Source organism: Anoplopoma fimbria, chromosome 10 (genome assembly GCF_027596085.1).
Source record: "Anoplopoma fimbria isolate UVic2021 breed Golden Eagle Sablefish chromosome 10, Afim_UVic_2022, whole genome shotgun sequence".
NCBI classification, from domain to species: Eukaryota; Metazoa; Chordata; class Actinopteri; order Perciformes; family Anoplopomatidae; genus Anoplopoma; species Anoplopoma fimbria.
In genome coordinates, this window is record NC_072458.1 from 22,142,105 (window position 1) to 22,162,192 (window position 20,088).

At 41.1% G+C, this 20,088-nt stretch overlaps 1 protein-coding gene across 1 annotated transcript in view; it reads left to right on the top strand.

Annotated features, from left to right (window-relative positions):
* The window catches only part of LOC129096845 (chloride channel protein 1-like), a 35,330-nt gene extending 19,137 nt beyond the window's left edge, over positions 1 to 16,193 (top strand). The window contains exons 13-24 of the mRNA XM_054605524.1: positions 566 to 635; positions 1,877 to 1,987; positions 3,159 to 3,372; positions 4,259 to 4,392; positions 4,541 to 4,632; positions 5,843 to 5,914; positions 6,178 to 6,265; positions 8,204 to 8,286; positions 10,508 to 10,552; positions 11,600 to 11,704; positions 15,007 to 15,093; positions 15,702 to 16,193. Of these exons, the coding sequence (XP_054461499.1) occupies positions 566 to 635; positions 1,877 to 1,987; positions 3,159 to 3,372; positions 4,259 to 4,392; positions 4,541 to 4,632; positions 5,843 to 5,914; positions 6,178 to 6,265; positions 8,204 to 8,286; positions 10,508 to 10,552; positions 11,600 to 11,704; positions 15,007 to 15,093; positions 15,702 to 16,193 (1,593 nt within the window). The remainder of the gene's footprint in view (positions 1 to 565; positions 636 to 1,876; positions 1,988 to 3,158; positions 3,373 to 4,258; positions 4,393 to 4,540; positions 4,633 to 5,842; positions 5,915 to 6,177; positions 6,266 to 8,203; positions 8,287 to 10,507; positions 10,553 to 11,599; positions 11,705 to 15,006; positions 15,094 to 15,701) is intronic.
* Positions 16,194 to 20,088: the final 3,895 nt, after the last annotated feature.

The window sequence follows — 20,088 nt, forward strand, 5'->3', positions numbered from 1 at the left end:
ACACACACACACACACACACACACACACACACACACACAGATCTTCCCGATTCTCATCCAGTTGTGACCAAATAGGAGGATTTTCTTTTCTCCCACTCAAATGCAAACAGAGACGACGAGAGCTCTAAATGACGCAGACTTTAAATCTCTCCTTCTGCAAAGCAACACAAGCAATCTATTTAGTATTTGATGGGAGACCTGTAGCAACATAAGAGGTATTATTAAGCATAAAAACAGAAGGAGGAAAATAGCTGTTTGCTCTTGAAGGAGAAGACAAGATTGAGACTTGTTTTTCTCCCCGGCTGTGGAGCATTTGGACAGCTTGTCAAACTGAGAATGGTGACACTGACGACACATTTCAGACTCAAACTTCAGCCGCATTAACATGTCACGTCCAGAATTCCAGACACAACAGCTTGGTCACATGCTTTGACCAACTGCTCAGACCTGGTTTGCCGGCCTGTGTTTTGATTCTGTCAACAGGTGGCTGCTGAAAGATTGACAGGCTGCTCTCTTTTGTTTTTTTTCTATTAATGAATCGTGTTGCACGTTTCCTGTCTTACAGTTCTGGATGTCGGCTGTGGCCACCACCATGCCCATTCCATCCGGGGCTTTCATGCCTGTCTTCATACTGGGTGAGCAAAAAACACACCTTCCTTTACTGTAGATGGATTTACACGAGGATGGTCAAAATTAGGATTATTTTGGTGTAAAGCATGTGATAAGTGTGATGAATGATGTGTGTTAATATTAAAGAGAAAAAAAAAAAGCTTTTATTTGCCATTTATTGCCCAGTTTTAGAAGTGTTTGTTTAAACTTTCTGGTACTAAATGATAAGAAACAGGCTGAAAAAGATTGAAAGGCTGATCTTTTGTTCCCAAGGTTTCTTGTTTCATTAACTTTCATAGGAGATATCAGTTATATCTTATTATTCACTTCTACATTTTAGGAATCAGTGTTTATTTTCAGTAGTTTGCAATTCATCTGTTGTTTTCGTTGTGTGAAATGCTTTGGAGCCTGACCTTTACCAGAGCTTCACTTTAAAATATTCATCATTACCATCCGCAGCTTCAAATGAATAAACTCAGCTCTAGATGCGGTGGGTCATCGTGTGTGTGTGTGTGTGTGTGTGTGTGTGTGTGTGTGTGTGTGTGTGTGTGTGTGTGTGTGTGTGTGTGTGTGTGTGTGTGTGTGTGTGTGTGTGTGTGTGTGTGTGTGTGTGTGTGTGTGTGTTTCTATGGTTTGTAAAATTTGGCCTTTTGCACCGACACAAAGCGAAAAACATCAATATTTCAAACTTTTAAATGAGTCCATTAGAGGAGCTTCATGCTGTTACAGGAATGTATCTCTGACTGTAGTGATGTTTTGGACATAATCATGTTGGATGTGATTCCTTTCATTAGCATCTCCACCATCTGCTGTCGAAAGAAACACAGATGACTGGAGTTCTTTACTGAATGAATGTGATAAGTATTAAACATTAATATAATGTTCCGATACCACTATAGGAAATCACTCTGTAGCAGTCTAAAATCCTGGATTGGGTGTCTATGCACCGATCTGATATCACGCTATCATGTAATTTATCAGCTCAACAACGACATGTAACACCTGCCACCTGATCCGTACACCCTGCCCGATTGTTACTCTCAAAACAGAGATGAGAAAGGAGTGAGATGGATCACTTCTTAGCTTATTCCATCATCAGGTGCTTTTAACACCCTGGTAATGGAGGGGTACTCTGTATTGGCCGATATAGAAGTTCAGGTATCGGGGAGGAAAAAATTCTATCAGAACATCTTTTATTTTGAAAGGTATATTTACTGTTAGCAGTTTGAAAGTTATTTCATTTTTTTACTTTTCTTTTCTCCCATAGGAGCTGCGTTTGGCAGGCTGGTAGGGGAGATCATGGCCACCCTGTTTCCTCAAGGGATCGTGTTCGATGGCATCCTCTACCGCATCATCCCTGGAGGGTACGCAGTCATTGGTTAGTCTCCCTCTCCACCTCTTAGCAATCCTTCTCTCATTAGGTCCGGGATCTTAGCATATTGACGACTACAACTTTTGTTCAGCTGTTTATGGATGTGGAACCAGCCTTTAGACCTCACGGTATATATTTTAGTTCAGGTATATCCTCTCAGATACTAATCATAAATCATGACTTCATATTTTAAAACCCATATCATCAAAGCTTTATTATCAAGCTGTCCACCTCCCCTCTGCCTCCTCCCTGTCCTCCTCTCTCTCCTCCTCTCTCTCCTCCTCTACTGTCAACCTCAGCTCGTCAGCAGATTTCCCTCCTCTCCTGTCGCCTCTCTCGTCTCCCTTCTTCCCCCCCCTCCCCCTCCTCCCCGGTGTGACTCTCGCTGTCGCACGTCGTCGAGTTGTCCTCCCTGCCTAATCTTCCTCATCCCCCTTCTGTGTCATCCTCTCTCTCTCTCTCCTCCTCTCCTTCCTCTCCTTCTGAGCATGTGGCCACTTTGCTCTGACAGTGAAATGTCACAGTGGGTTCCCTCTGCTGTCCTCACCTCAGCCGGCGACCCAGAAACGTGGCCTTCCTTCATCCCACTCCTGTTCACCTACAAAGCCCATCGCTCCTCTTTCTCCCCTGATCCCTCCTTACTTCCTTGGTGTTACTCCTTCCTACTCCTTCCTTTGTTTCCTTCCTTTCACTACTTCTTTCTGTTTTCTTTCTCTCTTCAATATTTTTCTTTTTACCCTTTGTTCGCCCCTCATGTACTTTCTTATAAATCAATTTTTTCCTCCTGAACCCTTTCACTGTTTGATTATCTTTTGACTTTTTGATGTGAGTGACTCTTCAGTTCCTCCTTCATTTCACCTCCCCTCTGTATCTTCTCTGTCTTTTCTTATTTGCCTTGATCTTTTCCTAATGCCACAAATATCTTTACCCCTTTTTCCTCAACATGCCTACATCTTGTTTATTCCCTCTGTCCTGTTTCTTCTTACTCCATCCTCGCGTGTCTTCTTACTTCTACTACTTACCACCTCCTACCCCTTTTTCTTCTTTAACATTCATCTTTTCCTCCTGTTTCCCCCATCCTCTCTCTTTCTCTCTCTCTCTCTCTCTCTCTCTCTCTCTATCCATCCTGCACCCCCCCCCTCCTCCCCCCATTCATCCCATCGCACGTCTCTGACAGGAGCGGCGGCGTTGACTGGGGCCGTGACTCACACGGTGTCGACGGCGGTTATCTGCTTTGAGCTGACAGGTCAGATCTCCCACATCCTGCCCATGATGGTGGCAGTCATCCTGGCCAACATGGTGGCTCAGGGCCTGCAGCCCTCCCTGTACGACTCCATCATCCAGGTCAAGAAGCTCCCGTACCTGCCCGAGCTCGGCTTTGGACACATGAGGTTCGTGCGGGTTTCACTCGGCAGACAGCGTAAAGGTCATCAATGATTGGCTTTTTAGGAGAGATGGTTCTTTCTTGCAGTGTTTTTGCATCTTTACAACCTCAAACTGATGCCCTGGATGAATGCAACAAGCAAACAGCTTTCACACCTGGAATGAATTATGACCAGTAGTGAACAATCGAACACATACAATGAAATGAAAAATACAAATGTAATAGTCACAGACCTGTAAATGCTGAGTAGAGATGCTGTTTTCAACCTTGCAGCTGTGGCCAGACAAAAAAATAAAGAGGCCTCGTTTTGAGTGAAAATGATGCCGGTCAAGAAGTTAGGAAGAGGAACCTTCCAGTTCTATAACGTCTTCAAGACACAGAGGTGCAGTGTCAGCCTTAAAGGAGCAGTTCGTAGGTTTAGGGGAACTATTAGCAGAAATGGAATACAACAATCATTATGTTTTCATTTGTGTATAAATACATGAAACTAAGAATCTTTGTGTTTTCGTTACGAAATATGAGCCCTTACCCTTCGCCCTGTTTCTACAGTAGCCCAGAACAGACAATCCAAACACTGGCTCTAGTGAGAACCTTTCGCATTTTTACATTACCTGACTGCCACCGTAGTTCTCCAACGAGCTTTGAAAGGGAGGGGTGAGTGGAAGGGCATTCAGTTTGTTGCGATCTGCTAACTAACCACTAGATGCCACTAAATCCTAAACACTGTCGCTTTATAATCTAAAACATCTAACTTGTGCTTCCAGTTAATGAAGGAGGCTGATTTGCTTGTGCAGTGCTCCTCTCACTGCATCTTTATTTCACAACTTTTATTTAATCTGTGTTCACAAGATGTTCCAGTTTACCAACAATGCATCTGTGTGTCCGTCCTGCAGCCAGTACAACATCGTGGTAGAAGACATCATGGTGAGAAAGGTGAAGTTCATATCGTCTCAGTCCACATACAGAGAAGTCAAATTCCTGCTGGACTCCTCCTCGCTCAATTCTATCCCACTGGTCGACTCCAAAGGTAAAAGCCATAAAACGAATTAAAAAAAAAAGAAAACATATTATTTTGTTACGTTTAGTCAAGGTAACTGAAATTATGAACATGATCACAGTGGTTCAGCCACTGTTGAAGTCTGTGTGGTGATAACTCCTCCTCTTCCTGCTTCCAGATTCTATGATCCTATTGGGCAGCATTGACCGGTTGGAGCTTCTGGCTCTCTGTGATTGGTGGTTGTCACAAGAGAGGAGGCTCCTGATGCAGGTGAGGACTTCAGAGACCACAGTTGTATGCACACTTCAGATTTATACATCCTATGGGTTATTGAATTTGATATGTTATATGAAGACAAATATGCAGATATAAAACTAAGGGCAATAATCGGCAAATAGCTAAACAGGTTGAGATGATTATGGCTTTAAATTGGGCTGTTTGAGTGCCTCTTGTTTTTAGTGGAAGTTGTTTTTGCCAGATAGAAATATAACTAAGATCTGATCCTTTCATTAGACCAGTGATTCAGTTAAAGAAGGATTCCATGAAATGAAAATCCACTCCAAGAAACTCCAAAATTATAAATAATTGTAAAATGTTTTTCTCCTTTGACCTGTTAAAAGACCACATGGCCTCATAATTTAGTCTAAGCACATTCTTTCTGCACACTGTGATGCCTAAGTAACACAAATAGGACAGATACACTCAGACTGGAATAGCTAAAAGTAGAAATGTAAACATTGTAATACAGAAAGCTGCTGCAGTCTTTCTTTTTGTATTTACTCCAATTAGGAAAGTCAAACAGTCGTGTGCTGTTCTGGATTCTGGAAGAAACCTCAAATCTCCACTAGTACAACTTCAACTCATGCTTTAATAGTTTTGTTTCTTCAAGCCATTTTCATTTTATTTTAGTAGTATTTACTTTTCGATTTTCATTTATGTTTAGTTTTAGTCAGTTTTCAGATATTAAAGAAGTATGTAGCTACATATTCATACAGAATACATGGTTAGATTATTCTGTGTGGGAATTGCCAAGATTAGACCTGATCTTAACAGCTTGGTTAAATGGCATAATTTGATCTACTGTAATACTGAAATCATGTTGTTGTAATTTAATTCTACAAGACCAGACTGCATGTGAAAAAACAATCGGGAGTCATTGTGAAGCAATTGTGGCACAGCGCGCTCTCCTGGAAATTCAAGTTTGTTCAATTTCTGTGGTTCAATATCAAGAAAGTTTAAATTAATGTAAATGTTTTCTTTTTTTTTTTTAAACCAGGCAATACGGTTTCAGTTTAGTTTTATTTTTTTTTTTAAAGGAAATCATTTTTGTTTAGATTCAGTTTACAACAATATTTTTCATGGTTCAAATGAGGCACAGCTGTTAAACATGGTATACTAGTTTGGAATCAATGCTGAATTTGTTTCTGATATTGATGGGTTCACATGATTTTGGATTCAGGGTCAGAGCCTACAGGAGCAGAACCCGTCTCTGAAGCACAGCTGGGAGTCCCTCGCCTTCGTAGATGAGGAGGAAGAGGAGGACGGAGAGAAGGTGGGGCTCTGATTTGTTAATTGTTTTTATTCCTTTTGAGTGTCCTGAAAGATGGATATGTTTTATAATATCTGTTTATTAGTTCATTACTTCGCTGCTTGGTCGCCATCTGTGTCAGTTTTATTGGCACCAGTTTCCTTTTATTCAGTGAAAGCATCATCTTTTTAAACCATCTAATGTTGGAATAAATCATAATTTTATCGTCAAACACCTTTACCATTTGTTCTAGAAGCTGCTTTATTAATAATGTCTATCGTCTGCAGGACAGCCTGTCGCAGGAGGAGAGGAATGGACCTCTTCCTCCTCCAAAGCCTCAGGAGTCTTCCTCAAACCACACTGCTCCTGTCCCTGGTGAGCTGAAAGGACTTCATACTCCTGAGTACATCTTTAGTTGTTTTTTTTAATGTATATTTCAGTGGAAGCGTAATAGTTATACATTATCTCTGCACCAGCTGCTTCTGGGAGAAAAGAATAAACGGAATCACAATAGCCCTCATAGGATTTGAAATCCATAGGATGAATTTCTCCTGGTCAGCCAAGGATAAAGACTTTGTACCACCTTATTTAAGCCTTCAGTTAAGTTTGTTTTAAAGTGAAATCTAGGGTTATATTTGTTTAAATTCTCTAAACGTCTTAATGGCAATCAATAAGTGAAATGCTCTGACAAAAAACAAAAACATTCTGGTATCTGTGGCTGTAGCAGGAATAAAATGAAGTCTAATCATTTCATTAGTCCTGGGTGAAATGATTAAACGGGCTACCTACCTGTCTACATTTGCATATTCTGCACTCATTGGACGTAAACAGAGTCGTCCACAAGCTGCTAACTTGACAGCTGTGAATACTAACAATAGCCATGTTCATTGTTTACGTAAATAACGCTACTTTTGGAGGAGTGGCTTAAGACTTTGCAACTTTCTCGCAAGAATTAACGACTTTCGTAACTAGAGCTGCTAGCTACTTTCATTAGAAAAGAGTTGGAAACACTGGGATGCATTTTTCTGTTGGATACTTTCTAATTTTATTCTAGCTTACTCTTGCTGGGTTCTCCAGTGAAGCCAACATCAGCTTTAAGTGCCACTCTAATCTCCAGATTAATGTACAAATCAAACTTAGTCAATGATGTTTCTGATCTCTTCCTCAGCTCTGTTACACTTGTGAAGTTGTTTGACACCGAGTCGACGCTTGGCAATGGAAGCCTTATGGGGCTTGTCATTGTAATATTGATTCCTTTGGACACTTTTTGCCTACCAGGGTGATGTAATAAGATTTATTCCTTGCGCTGTCCTCCCCACTTTTCCTCAGAAAAAATAAAATACGTCAGCTGATATGACTAAGCTTTTAGTCAGAGCCCAGATGGTCTATGGAGCTCACCAGGTTCTCCTATGTGTGAAGTACATCAGCGCCCAGAGGACACAAACACATCTAGTTAGTGTTCATAAAGAATGAGAGGAGAAACCATGGGAGCTAATCTGATAATAAGGAACGGTGTTATTTTATAGAATCTATATAGAATGACAGCAGTAGCCATGTAAGGAACCCTTTTATTACCCTGTGGTGTTGTTGACTATTGGCGCTTCACCATTTTGTTGAATCCTAATTCTCTTCTGGCAGAAGGAAGCTTATGTTTGTGCATGAAAAGAAAAGCAGAAAAAGAACAAAGAAATGCTAATAGACGAGAAGAGTTCCTGCCAAGTCAGCCATACCCGACAGCTACACACGTCTTTCCAAAACTATATATTTTTTTAATTGGTCAGCGTTTCAAACTGTTTAACAAATTGACTTAAACAAGTTTGTTTGTCTCTGTCCTGAACAGATGTCATACAAATGGAATTGTTAACTTTGCAACCCTAACAGCAATTAGAGAAGATCTGGCAGCTTGTTGTCTGCAAGTAACCAGATGGTGTGTGTGTGTGTGTGTGTGTGTGTGTGTGTGTGTGTGTGTGTGTGTGTGTGTGTGTGTGTGTGTGTGTGTGTGTGTGTGTGTGTGTGTGTGTGTGTGTGTGTGTGTGTGTGTGTGTCTATTGTGGCACAGTAAACTTCCCAGTAGCCGGTCACACACACCAACAGACATTCTCCCAGGGAAATGGTATCCAGGCAACAACAATAAGGAGTTGCTTGAGTTGTCGTTGCTGTCTCTCAAAACCTCTATTTGCAGTTTGGTTATTTTTATCCAAAAGTTTTAAGAATTTCGAATAGCTGCAATGTGTATAATTTATTGACCTTCACCCACTGGATCTCCCTTTTCACCTCTCTCTCTCTCTCTCTCTCTCTCTCTCTCTCTGCCAGAAAAAGGTCCTCTACAGTCTGTGCAGAACACACTCAGGAATCTCTTCACCTCTAAGAGCGGACAGATGGAGGGACAGTCACAGGTGTGTGTATGCACTTCTTATTGCATGTCTGTCCATCACTGAGCACATCTGTCCTCGTACATAAACTACAGACCAGGTTGTTTGCAAATGACCCCAAAACAACATATACGATGTACGTTTTGAAAAGATCATGATTTGGGTAAAATAAGAACCTTTGACACGTACAGATGCTGTTCCTACGTTATGTACACGACGTAGTACGTGACCTGGTTATGTAGTTATGTACTAGCGTAGTTTGGCAATTGTGTTCCTAACATAAAATAACTCAACGTGTTGACATTTGGATTCAATCGGAACATAAGTGAGGTGATCTGGGTGAAAGTCCTGTGTTTGTTTGCTCTGTTCATCCACCCTGACCTCATCCACACGCAGACTTTGACGCCGGTCAAACAACATCATAGGACTTTCTATTTTGCACCCGTCATAATTACGACCACTAGAGGTTGTCGCCTAACAACAAGCGTAAATATCGATCAGAATAAGCTGCTTACACAAACAACAATGCTGCCTTTTTTTTTTGTTGGAGAGGACTACTTGTTAACAATAGATGCACCGACATTCTGTCTCTACTCTCTATGCCATGTTGGTAATCCTGCTCACTAACATCTTAGTATGTTTCTACATGTCTGTGTATTTAGCGTCTTTGTAAACCTTTGTGCCCTTTTCTCTGTTCAGCCAACTATTTCGAGATGTCTGGAGTGAACTCAGTAGCCAAACGTTCCCTCGTGTAATGAACCATTGAAATGCAAACGACCAGCCACCCTTTTGGCCGAGCCTTCCCAAAACCACCCAGACACTGATAGGGATATAAATATTTATCCATTACTTTTTGCCGGCTGAATTTTTCATTATGTGGTCTGCTTTCTATTCAGGCAGGTACACTGTTATCTGATTGACAGACACACATGAATACACAGCTGCCTCCTCATCCTCAGACAAAACTCCCCGAAGTTGAGCATCGGGTTCCTTTCAACCTTCTCATATGGAAATGGGGATAGTCAGATACTGGAGGTGGAGTTATTATCCGGCTTGGCGGTGAGCCTGGCTCACAGGAGAAGCAATACATGTCATCTGTTTACACGAGCAGGAATGAGAACCGGCATTGGAAATAAGCATATGCTTGTAAGCTCGCAAGATTAGAATTTGATTTCCGTTGTGCCCACTGCTGTGCCTTGTGTATTACCAGTCTGATTTTCTATTATGTTTTTGGATTCAATCCTATTCCTGATGGGGATTGTTTTTACAGCAGCGAGCCACAACTCTACAGCCCTGAATATCAAATAGACACACAATAGGAAATTTCCAGCAGCAATCAAGCCAAACCACGGCCGAATTCTGGCTGCGAATCAGGCATTTGTCTACTTTACCAGCCACTGATGGCAGGTAACCACACACTGACCTTTAGAATATTATCTGGCTGGTGCAACAGTGTCAGCATCTTGTTCATTCTCGCATTAGTATAATTGCTGTGGTTACAGTGGTGAACAAAAAGAAAGGGAATGCAGGCCAGCTATTACTGATACGTACAGGTGAGATTAAAAAACAACAAGGGACCTTGTAAAAATGTCAAACCTTTCATTCGTCTGTGTGTGAATGTTAAGTAGATGTAGAAACCTCACACCTGTTCCACTCTGAGAGATATTGTTGTTCTATTTGCTTGGAGGACAGAAGAGTCTGAACAGAGAGTGAATGATGATGAGCGACGCAGAGCTAATTAATTCAGTTTCACAAAAGAGGTCACAGCAGGTGTTGGCCTGAGTTTCACCTACTGCATCCAGTTTACTCACAACGCTGCTGGATGTGCTGCTGTAAGAAAGACGAGCTGGGAAAAAAAAAGTGGATGAAAGCAACCTGATTACAAACAAAATGTGTTACTGCAATTTTCCATAATTGCTGTGAAAGAGACAGAAATGTAAAGAGGAGTTATTATCTTTGTTGACGGTTTAAGATACAGATGAGTCACTTGTTTTTGCTTCTGATGTTCAAATTATATTTTAATTGAAATGCATCTTTTACAGGTGACAGAAATCCAAAAGTAAATCAGATTGTATAGTTGCCTGAGCAATACAAAACAGATTGTGCTTTGAGTTCCTTTCCCTTCGCTCCCCTCATGACGTACATCCGGGTTCAGAGGTTCAGGAGTAACAGAAGGTGTTTTTATAAAATCCCTCACAGACATGTCTCACCTCTCATCGGTCTCTTCCTTTTCTTTCGTCTCCAGGAGCCCTGTCCTCCCCCGCTGTCCGACACCATGACACCAGAGGAGGTATGGTCATCATGGTGGATATTCATGCTTTTACAGAAATGTCTGCTTAATTGTTTACAGCATAGTTGAGTCTCCACACACAATTAATCTGATTATGTAATACTCCGTTACTACCAAACTTGTGCATATGCAAAGTGACAATGACAAACTTACAACTGTTTTAAGCGCATTTCTTTTATAATATGAGCTTTTTTAGTTTTAAATTGATGGGCATCTGTCAACATTTATGAAATGAACTTGTTTGCATTGCTACTATTTTAGTTTTTCTCCATTTCAAGACTGGCACTACCTGGTGAAACGTATTTAAAAACTACAAAGAACAGTCTCAAATGAGTGCTCTAAGGTTTACTTCTAAAGACAGTGCTGGTAAACCTTAGCAGTAATATCCATGTCACACGTCGGCCACCAGTGTTAGAGATCTGTGTCACGTTTGACGAGACGACTCATAATCTGGGCTCCTGTGTGAAAACAGCCAGAATTTAAAATGAAACGTCCTTTTTTTCATCAGAGAGAACCCAAACAATGCTGTGCCCTCCAGTCTTGTTCTGTCTGCTGCTCTCCCCTTTACACTTCCTGGCACCTTCCCAAAAATGCTCCATAACATCGGCCCCGTAACTGCTACATGACTGCTGCCCCCGTCACAGCAGGCGGAGGCTTGTAGGTAACATCCATAGAGAGGCTAAAAGGTGTCAGACATCCTAAATCTCCGAGGGGAGACCGGTGACATGCGAGGACAAGGCAGCACGAGGTTTCAAGGTTTTTCACAGCTGCAAAACTCTCCTCAGTGGTTTCCCCTTCTGAACGTGCTGCTCAAACACACACACCTTCCCTTCAAACAACAGGCAGCTCAGTATTAAGAAGATTAATATAGTCACCTGATTATGCACCTTATGCATAACACCCATTATATTAACAAATCCCAATCTTACCCTCGGGCTGAACTTGTTTATTTGAGTAGGAGGGAATCTTCTTCCTCCATGACAGCAGCTCTGAAATGATGCCGGCCGTTTCCACCTCCGTGACCTTGTTCTTTATTTGCCGCTGCAGATCAAAGCGTGGGAAGAGGCAGAGATGGACCAGCCGATGGAAATCGATGAGATACGAGTAGACCCTTCCCCTTTCCAGCTGGTTGAGAGAACATCATTACACAAGGTTGGTGTGGAAGGACACAGATAAACAGGCGTCACAGAGGTCATTCCGTGTTTAAAGCCTAGTTTAACAGCTGTTGGAGAGCACCTTGCTTCCTAGCTGTGAAGTAGTTTCACTAAAAAACAGGATGTGGGCTCGGGACACAGTGTGGAAAATGTGTATACAGAATTTTGAACCAATGGTAAATCTGTGAGAGAAAGACATTTCATCTGATAAGGTTGTATTTAAAGGTGCCCTGGTGAGTAATCGTACAAGTAAACAGACCCTCGTTCACATTCAGTGTTTCTCACAATAACGCATGTTTTTAAAAGTGGCATCCCTCTTAAAAACCTCGCTCAGTAGAGTTATGTTTTTATTCATAACTTAATAATTCAATGTTAAATCTGTTTGTCGAAATTTGACCTTCCCCTCCAAATTTGATTTTCAATTTTTTTTACATTGGCTTGAAAGTGATTTGAAGGACACTGTAATCTCGTGCTTTGGCCATGGTATCCCTTTAATGAATATGTTACTGGCATTAGTATTCATTTATGTTTTCTCCTGAAACATCAGTTACAAAAGGTCTTGTGCACACACTCTTTAAACAGCAGGTGTTTTTGGGAACCACTACAACACTTGTTGCCTTTTCGCTAAAACTTTGAGGATTTCGTAGGGCTCGATCAATACTGATTCATTGCTCTGATCTGATTTTTTTTTGGATGTTCACTTTAGTTTCTTTAATTTTGCAAATATCAGATTTCAGGTTGACGTCTGGTTATGAACTGGAACGCAAGAAAATAAGAAAAATAACAAATACGTCACATGCAATTTGTGGATAAGGATAAGGGGATAAGGAAAAAGAGAGCCTAATTTTTTTATTTATGGCTTTTTGTGGAGCAATATACGGTGTATGTGTGGATTGTGAGTCGTAGCCAGGAGTCGTGGGATTGTGGCGTGAATGGCTTCACGGCAAAGAACTGTGACGAATGTCGATCCAGATTGACGTAGAAGTCCCATGAATTCAGATATGACTGTACAGGCTGAGGTCGCAGGGAAAAGATCACATCCTGTGTGATTTGTCCTGTTCACACTGTTATGACAAAGTCCTCTAAAGAGTCTCATACATAGAGTCACATACGCACAGCATAAAAAAACAGTCAGATTTGGGTCTCAAGCACCGTAACGTAACTGTTCAAGTGAGCAGAGACTCTCTGCTCTTTGAATGTCATCCACAGTAACGGCACGTTTATATGAGCAATTTGTATTAATCCAACAATTTCATTTCCATCAGCTTTCATTCCAGCGTTAATTTATTTCAAACGGAAAATATCTCAAGTGAACATAAAACGTGTTCTAAAAAACTGAGGAATTTTGTCAATTTCTTCCATTTTCACTCAAATGTCTTCCTACATTACACCATAATTTGCATGAAATGACTTGGATGGATAGCCTGCAGCTGGTTTCATTGCAAGGCGTGAATTCATCATGGACGAGAGTTTGTCTTTTAGGTCACAGGTTTTATACAAGCAGAGAAGCTCATACATGGAGTTCAGCACCTGGAGCAGTCGTCAGGTCTTTAGTCGATGCGCCCACGCTCGGCCCCTCAGGTTGTTTTTCTGTTACACCTCATTCAGCTGAGGATGAGGATAACCTTGACTGAGGGGTAATGACACATGAAGAACACTCAGCCAAGACTGGGATTTATTCTCACGGTGCCACTTAACTAAATGGAAAAAACAACATTTCATTTTTTTGACTTGGAGCGTCATCTTATTTACAGTAGTCAGTAGGCGGAGGGGTTGTTACATAAACACCCAAATGCTTCCATGTGGGCGTTGTGCCTGTTAGTGCTAGATGAAGACGGTTTCCGTTCGTTAACAGTCATTGTGAGGCTTTATTTTTAACCATTGTTCCTGCCAGAGACGCAAACAAAAGAAGCTCCCACGGTCAAACTTCACAATTAATTTACTTCCTGATGAGTACAAAGACAGAGAAGCTCCACGAGAACAGATGAAGGATAGTTGGCGCCTCACACAATGCCGACTCAGCGATAGTTACGTCTGAAGGGGAGATTGTTTAAGCTCAAGTTCATATTTTATTTCAGTCACAATATCTCTGTTGAAAGAGCTCTATTTTCGAGAAAGAAGGTTGTGATATTGAAGATTTGTCTTGTAGTGTAGCAGATACAGTTTTATGTCTTACATTGTTTTCTTTGGGTTGATTCACTTAAACACTCTTCTCGTTTTCTCTATTTCACGCCTCGTTGTCTCGTCTCTCCTCCGTCCTCCTGTCAATCTCAACGAGCCATCTTAAAGGGTGTTTCCATTACAGTAACTGAGAAGAGAGGAGGATTTAGTCGGCGGGGTCTATGAGCGAGGACGCACAGATGAATCCTTTGCGGACGTCTTTTTGGCAGCCGTTTATAAAAGAGCTGTCACACCTTTTTAATTTTACACTTCACGTTGCTTCAAAATGACAGCTCCAAAGCTCAGAGGAAAGGAAAGGAGGACAAACAAACTGAAACACGAGAGGAGACTGCTCTAATCAACTGCTTGTAAATAACTTGTTTGTTTGTTTGTGAGTAAACAGAAAAATATTGATGAACAATTTAAATTATTCAGCTTTTCAAATGTGAATATTTGCTGTTTTTTCTCAGTTGTTTACTATCATAAACTGAATTCCTCTGGCTACGCACAATCAGCGCTACATGTGATGAATATCCCAACAAGTCTCTCTGTAGCTCACTGTTTTTACAGGAAATATGTACAATGAGAAGACTCAAATAGCACTCTGCTAGCTTTAATATTATTTTATATTAAATAATGTTTAATTTCTCCTTGTATTGTATAATCGCTGTGAAAACGCTCACATCCTCATTATGACAAATCTGAGTGTGATGCAGGATGTTCAGATATCTGCAGGGTAAACCTTTTGTTCCATTGCTCTTATTGTTTTTTTGTCATTAGTGTAATTTCATTTTCATGGTAATATTCTGCTTATTCATGTTCAAAAGGAGCTTTGTGGCCGAGGTGTGCTGATGCATACCAAAGAGCGACCTTAGCCTGATAATGAACAGAATACTTTTGAGCACGGAAACACACTCGAAGACTTTTTTCTTTCTTTCTGTGCTTCACCTGAAGCCTCCAACCAGTCTGCTTTCATCTCCCTGTCTCTGTGGCATCGTGTCTAGACTGAGAAAACACACAGAGCCTTTAAACTGTCCCGAGTCACAGACGGATTAAATAAAAATAAAAGCCGTCCTGGTCTGAGATGATGGTTTGAAGTTTGTCTTAATTTAACGTGACCTTTTCTCTCTGTCCCCACAGACACACACCTTATTCTCACTGCTGGGACTGAGTCATGCGTATGTGACCAGTATCGGCAAACTGGTGGGAGTGGTGGCTCTGAAAGAGGTAAGAAACTTCATACCCAACTTCTTTTCTTTTTTTTTCTGAACTCAAAATCTGTCTGATGAAGGTCAACTGGAACCAAAAGCAGGAACAAAAAATGTAATTAAATTCACATTGATTTAAGTCCTAAACAACCCTCTTCCTTTTTTAATACCCTCAACTTTATAAAGTCTTCCCCTTTCTGTCTTAAATTTGGAGCAAAAACAGTTCTAATCAGTTTTTGGTCTTGATTTGAGTTTCATAAAGCTTTTAAACATTTGAATAAGTATTTTCTTAGCATAATCAATACTTCTGTATGTTTCAGGCTTTCCTTGATTTACTTTAATTCCTTCTGTCTGTTGTTGTCTCCGTCTCCACCTCTTGTGTCACTCCTAAATCCCAAAACCTCATTTTTTATTTCTTTTTTCCCTCCCTTTGTCCATCCCTTCTTCCCATACCTCACCTAACTCTCTGTCTAACTCCTTTTTCTTGCTGACTACCATCTTCTCATCACTCTTTTCTGTTCTTCCTCTCTGCTCACACTTTTTTGGCTGTCTTTCCACTATGTTTCCTACTGTCCTTGATCTTCCTCCTCACTACTTGATCTCCTCGTCCTCCTCCGCCCCCTTCAGCTCCAGAAGGCCATCGAGGGCTCCACGCGCTCCGGTGTCCGCCTCCGTCCTCCGCTCGCCAGCTTTCGCGACATCAGCAAACGCAACTCTGCTCCCAAACCTTCAACTTCTTCTCCCGCTGCTCCTTCCTCTCCGACCTCCACCTCCTCTCCCTCAGCTCCACCTGCTCCCCAGCTTCCACCCGCCTCTCCCCCCACTCCTCACCACCACCACCCGCAGCTCCATATACATGAGAATGAAACGGAGTTCGAGGGCGTGACCGTGGAGGTGGAGGAGGGCAGCAGCAGCAGCACTGGCGGCTCGGCCAGCAGGAGCAGTTGCTACAACAGCAACCTCACCCTGCCTCCCTCCACCACTCCTCCCCCAGTCCCTTCTTCCTCCACTCCTCATCCTTCTCCTCCCCCTTCCTCCTCCATCCCTCTCTCCACCCTGAGACCTTTACACAGACTGCTTGAGAGGGAAGAAGAGAGTGATGATGAGCCAATGGTGTAGATTAAAAACGAGTGATGGTTATGTGTTTTTTTTATAATGGAAAACTTTTTTAAAGGTGTGAGTTTTTTTTCTGTTCTTAATTTGTTGCTCCGGTCTTTGGACATGCATTTACCTCTTTTTGTCATCACTTAGGTAGAGCGAAGATTTCAAGGCAAACAGTCTGTTTTCTTGAAGCTACGCCCAGCAAGGCTTCGTTTTTATTCTCTTTTGTTGAAGGCAGTTTATCCGAACCCTTACCGAGTCCGTCTGCTCCTTTCACAGATCTTCCGCCCTCCTCACCCATCCTTAATAGGCTCTGAGTGTGTTTTGATCCTCGTCCTGCCTCACTTCCTCCTCACAAACCGACAGTCTCAAGGCTTCAACCATGCGGGTTTTATCCCACATGTCAACATCCGCTGTTTTTACGCCTCCACACTGGGAGACACATGGACAGAGGCATTATGTTTTCGGATTGTCAGTACGTACATTTGTCCGTCTGTCGGTCCGTCTGTACATACGTCCATCCCGTTCTCGTGGTATCTCAGGATCGCCTGCAGGGGATTGCTTCAAGTAGGCGTCCACTTTGACTCAAGGATTAACTGATTAGACTTTGGTGGTCAAAAGGTCATTGTGACCTTGCAAAACATGTTTTTTGGCTATAATTCATAATCCCTTTGCTAATTATGGTAATTACATATGAATGTGTTATAGAATAATATGGTGAAGTGATGACATGTTTGGACAGACAGTGATGTAAAACAACGCAATGTTGTAATTCTAGTTAATTTTTATGACGTGGTAAAAGCATCCAAAACAGCATTAAGATAATTAAAACAAAGAAACCCTAATAAATGTATATTTAATGCAGAATGAAGTAAAAAATACTGCTATAGTTCAAATTTGATTGATCAGACGTACCTCTATGTCACAACATGTGTTTTATTAACATAATATGCTAAAGAATCGTTTACCCAGTGAAGCCCTGCACATCAGTTATGCGCTACCTGATGGTTAGTTTTTATCGGATGAGAGAAGGAGCTATCTATCTCTTTTTAACTGGCAGCAGACAATCTGGATAGCAGTGGACTAATGGAGCTGCTCAGTCTGCTGTGGAAGATTGTCCAAAGCCCCAAAACGACCTCCAAATTGTGAGCTGACCTTGAGGATGCAGCCTCAGAGCTCATCTCATCACGGTTAAGTTGATAGATGGTGCAGCCAAAGGCGGCTCACGACAGCCAAACCCCGCTTCATAGGTCCTGGAGATTCCCCCTCATCTCACAAACAAGGATACCCTCCACATGACCACAAATGACCACTTTAGATTCCCTTGAATTATAACTATATTATAAATAATGTTGCACAAAGAAATGCAAACAGTTAGATGCTTTTTATTGACATCAATCATGCTCCAAAAACCGTGACAAAGTGATGGATGACATTCAAGACAGCGAATGACATCTATGTGTTAAATGAAGATGGAGACGTATGTTGATATAGAGATATATGCCAATGAATGCATTAATTGGCCTAATAAATCACCTCATTAGAAAACTACTTGATATAGACCTCCCGTGATGATTATTAAAGCTGCTCATGTGAGACCTCCTTCTCTCAGTTCTTCAAACTTGAGGGCCACAACGAAATAGAAGCACTGGTGCCAGATATAAGCTAACAGTAAAATAACAGCAACTACCCTCTTGTCTCTTAGTGGATGTCTGATTGATGATCTTTATTTATTAAATTGACAATATGTTAATTTCTGCTGCTGGGGTTTCTCAATCAAAACAATAACAAAAGACGGAGTTTGTGACGTTGTCAAGAAGAGTGGGATCATGGGAGTTTCTGTCTTCGTTTTAGTCAGCTTCTACTAGACGTTTGATGGGCTTCTCCTCCTCTCCAAAACAAACAGACCTGGTTATTAAAACTGGTAAAAAGCTGAAGAAGGCAGTTGCATCTTAGAAATCTGTGTTTCTCTGAAGCTGTTTTGCCGACACACTTATTTTTCTGTTTACTTAAGATCTAGATACTAACTTAAATCCTTTATCACAATATATAGTTAAAAAATGATCGAGATCTAAGAAGTGTTATCCTAAAAATGTAGCTTTAAACTTTGATGCCATGGACTGGAGACCAAACAAAACTGTGGATTTCTCTAGGTTTCAAAATTGTTGTTAACATTTGAGATAATGTAAGTACACAACACAACTAGTTTTTTTAGACATTTGAATGCAGAAATGTTACAAAATATATCTTACAATGAATTGAAATGCCCTGCCTTCTTAAACGTATTTACGGGCCAGTGATGCTGTACCCACAAACACAAAGTAATTTGATATGAAGAGCTGCTGCACGAGAACCCTAATAATTGCATTCATGTGTGCTGAAAGTTTCTTCCCTTATGTTTCATGAATCTCTGCATCTCTTACTCTCTTATCTCCTGGACTCCGTTTCTCAGGTGCTGCCTTAAAAGTCTTTAAACCTTCAGATTTACCAAAAAGCCTTTACTTTATCTTTGTGTGATTTAAAATGTGTGTGTCCATTTCTTAAGAGGGCTCTGTACTGGTATAAGTGCACATGTCTTTTGTCCGTCTGTGGTTGTGGTTAATGTACGTATTTATTTATCTTTTAGTAGAGTCAAACGTTATCTCAAAAATGTATATAACTTTGAAAAATGTAGCGAAATAAAGTTTTATTAAGTGAAATGCTTGAATAGTTTGCTCTCATGTGTTTGAGCTTTTATTTATCCAGGTCAGCTGTGTTGTTCAGAACAGGACAGAGGAAGTTAAACTGCAGACAGAGACAAGTTTCTCCTTTACTCACTCACCTGGAACAAGAACTCCCCTCAGTCAAGGTAGGGCAGAAATATAGCTTTGTGCTTTTTTTTCAATACAATCAATACTAAAGACTCAACATTTTCTAAGCTGCTCCAAACACATGAATATCCCAACAAAAACAGGATTGTTGTGTAAAGTGAAGCTAGCAGAAACTTGGCTGAAATTACATTTGCCGTTCTCCATCATTTTTTACCAATAAATAAACTTTTAAATTGGCAATATAACACTTCAAAAGCACATTTGATCAACTGTCACATTAAACTTCATTTTCTTGACCCAAGCGCATTGTTCTCTTCTCACAATAGCGTTGCTTCTCTCAGTCAGGGCAGTCAGGGCATTTCCCTGCAAGACAGCCCTTCAGATATTATTCCAACTTCTGTGTCTTAAAATGTCCTTGGGTCTAATGGTCCATGCTTGGTCTATATTATAAATAGCTCCCCGTGGTCTGGTTTTGTTCCAGCTAATTTTAAACATGTAGTTCAGCCTCTTTTGAAAAGAAACTAACCTTGATCTATCCTTTCCCCAAAAATATAGGCCTTTATCTAAACTGCCTTTTTTCTCGAAAATGCTACAAACTCCTCCTCCTCCACTGGTTCTCCTGCTATCTCTCTAAGAGGAGTTTTTCTGTGTCTAGCCTGCTGCTCTTTCCTGTGGTGTGCCTCAGGGTTCTGTATTGGGTCCTATATCATTTGCTTTGTTTATGTTTCATTTTCCTATCTCACTGCCATTAAGGACCGGATGGCTAACAACTTTGTGGCAAATCATAGAAATCTCTGTCTTATATGTTACCAGTCTATTTACTTTGATCAGCACATCATCAAACGTAAGTCTTTTGGCATCACATCTTGAGCTGGAGATGATAAGTCTTTATATCATCCCGGCTAGACTGCAACGATTCCCTGTTCACCTGCCTCAGCAAGTCGTCTCTGAACCATCTAAAAATAGTCCAGATCCATGTTAACTATGTCCAGGAGGATGACTCACATCACACCCATCTTATCCTCTTTACATTGGCTTCCCATCTGGTTCAGGTTTAACTTTAAGGTTTAAGTTTTAACACCTCCTGTGCATATTTGAACATG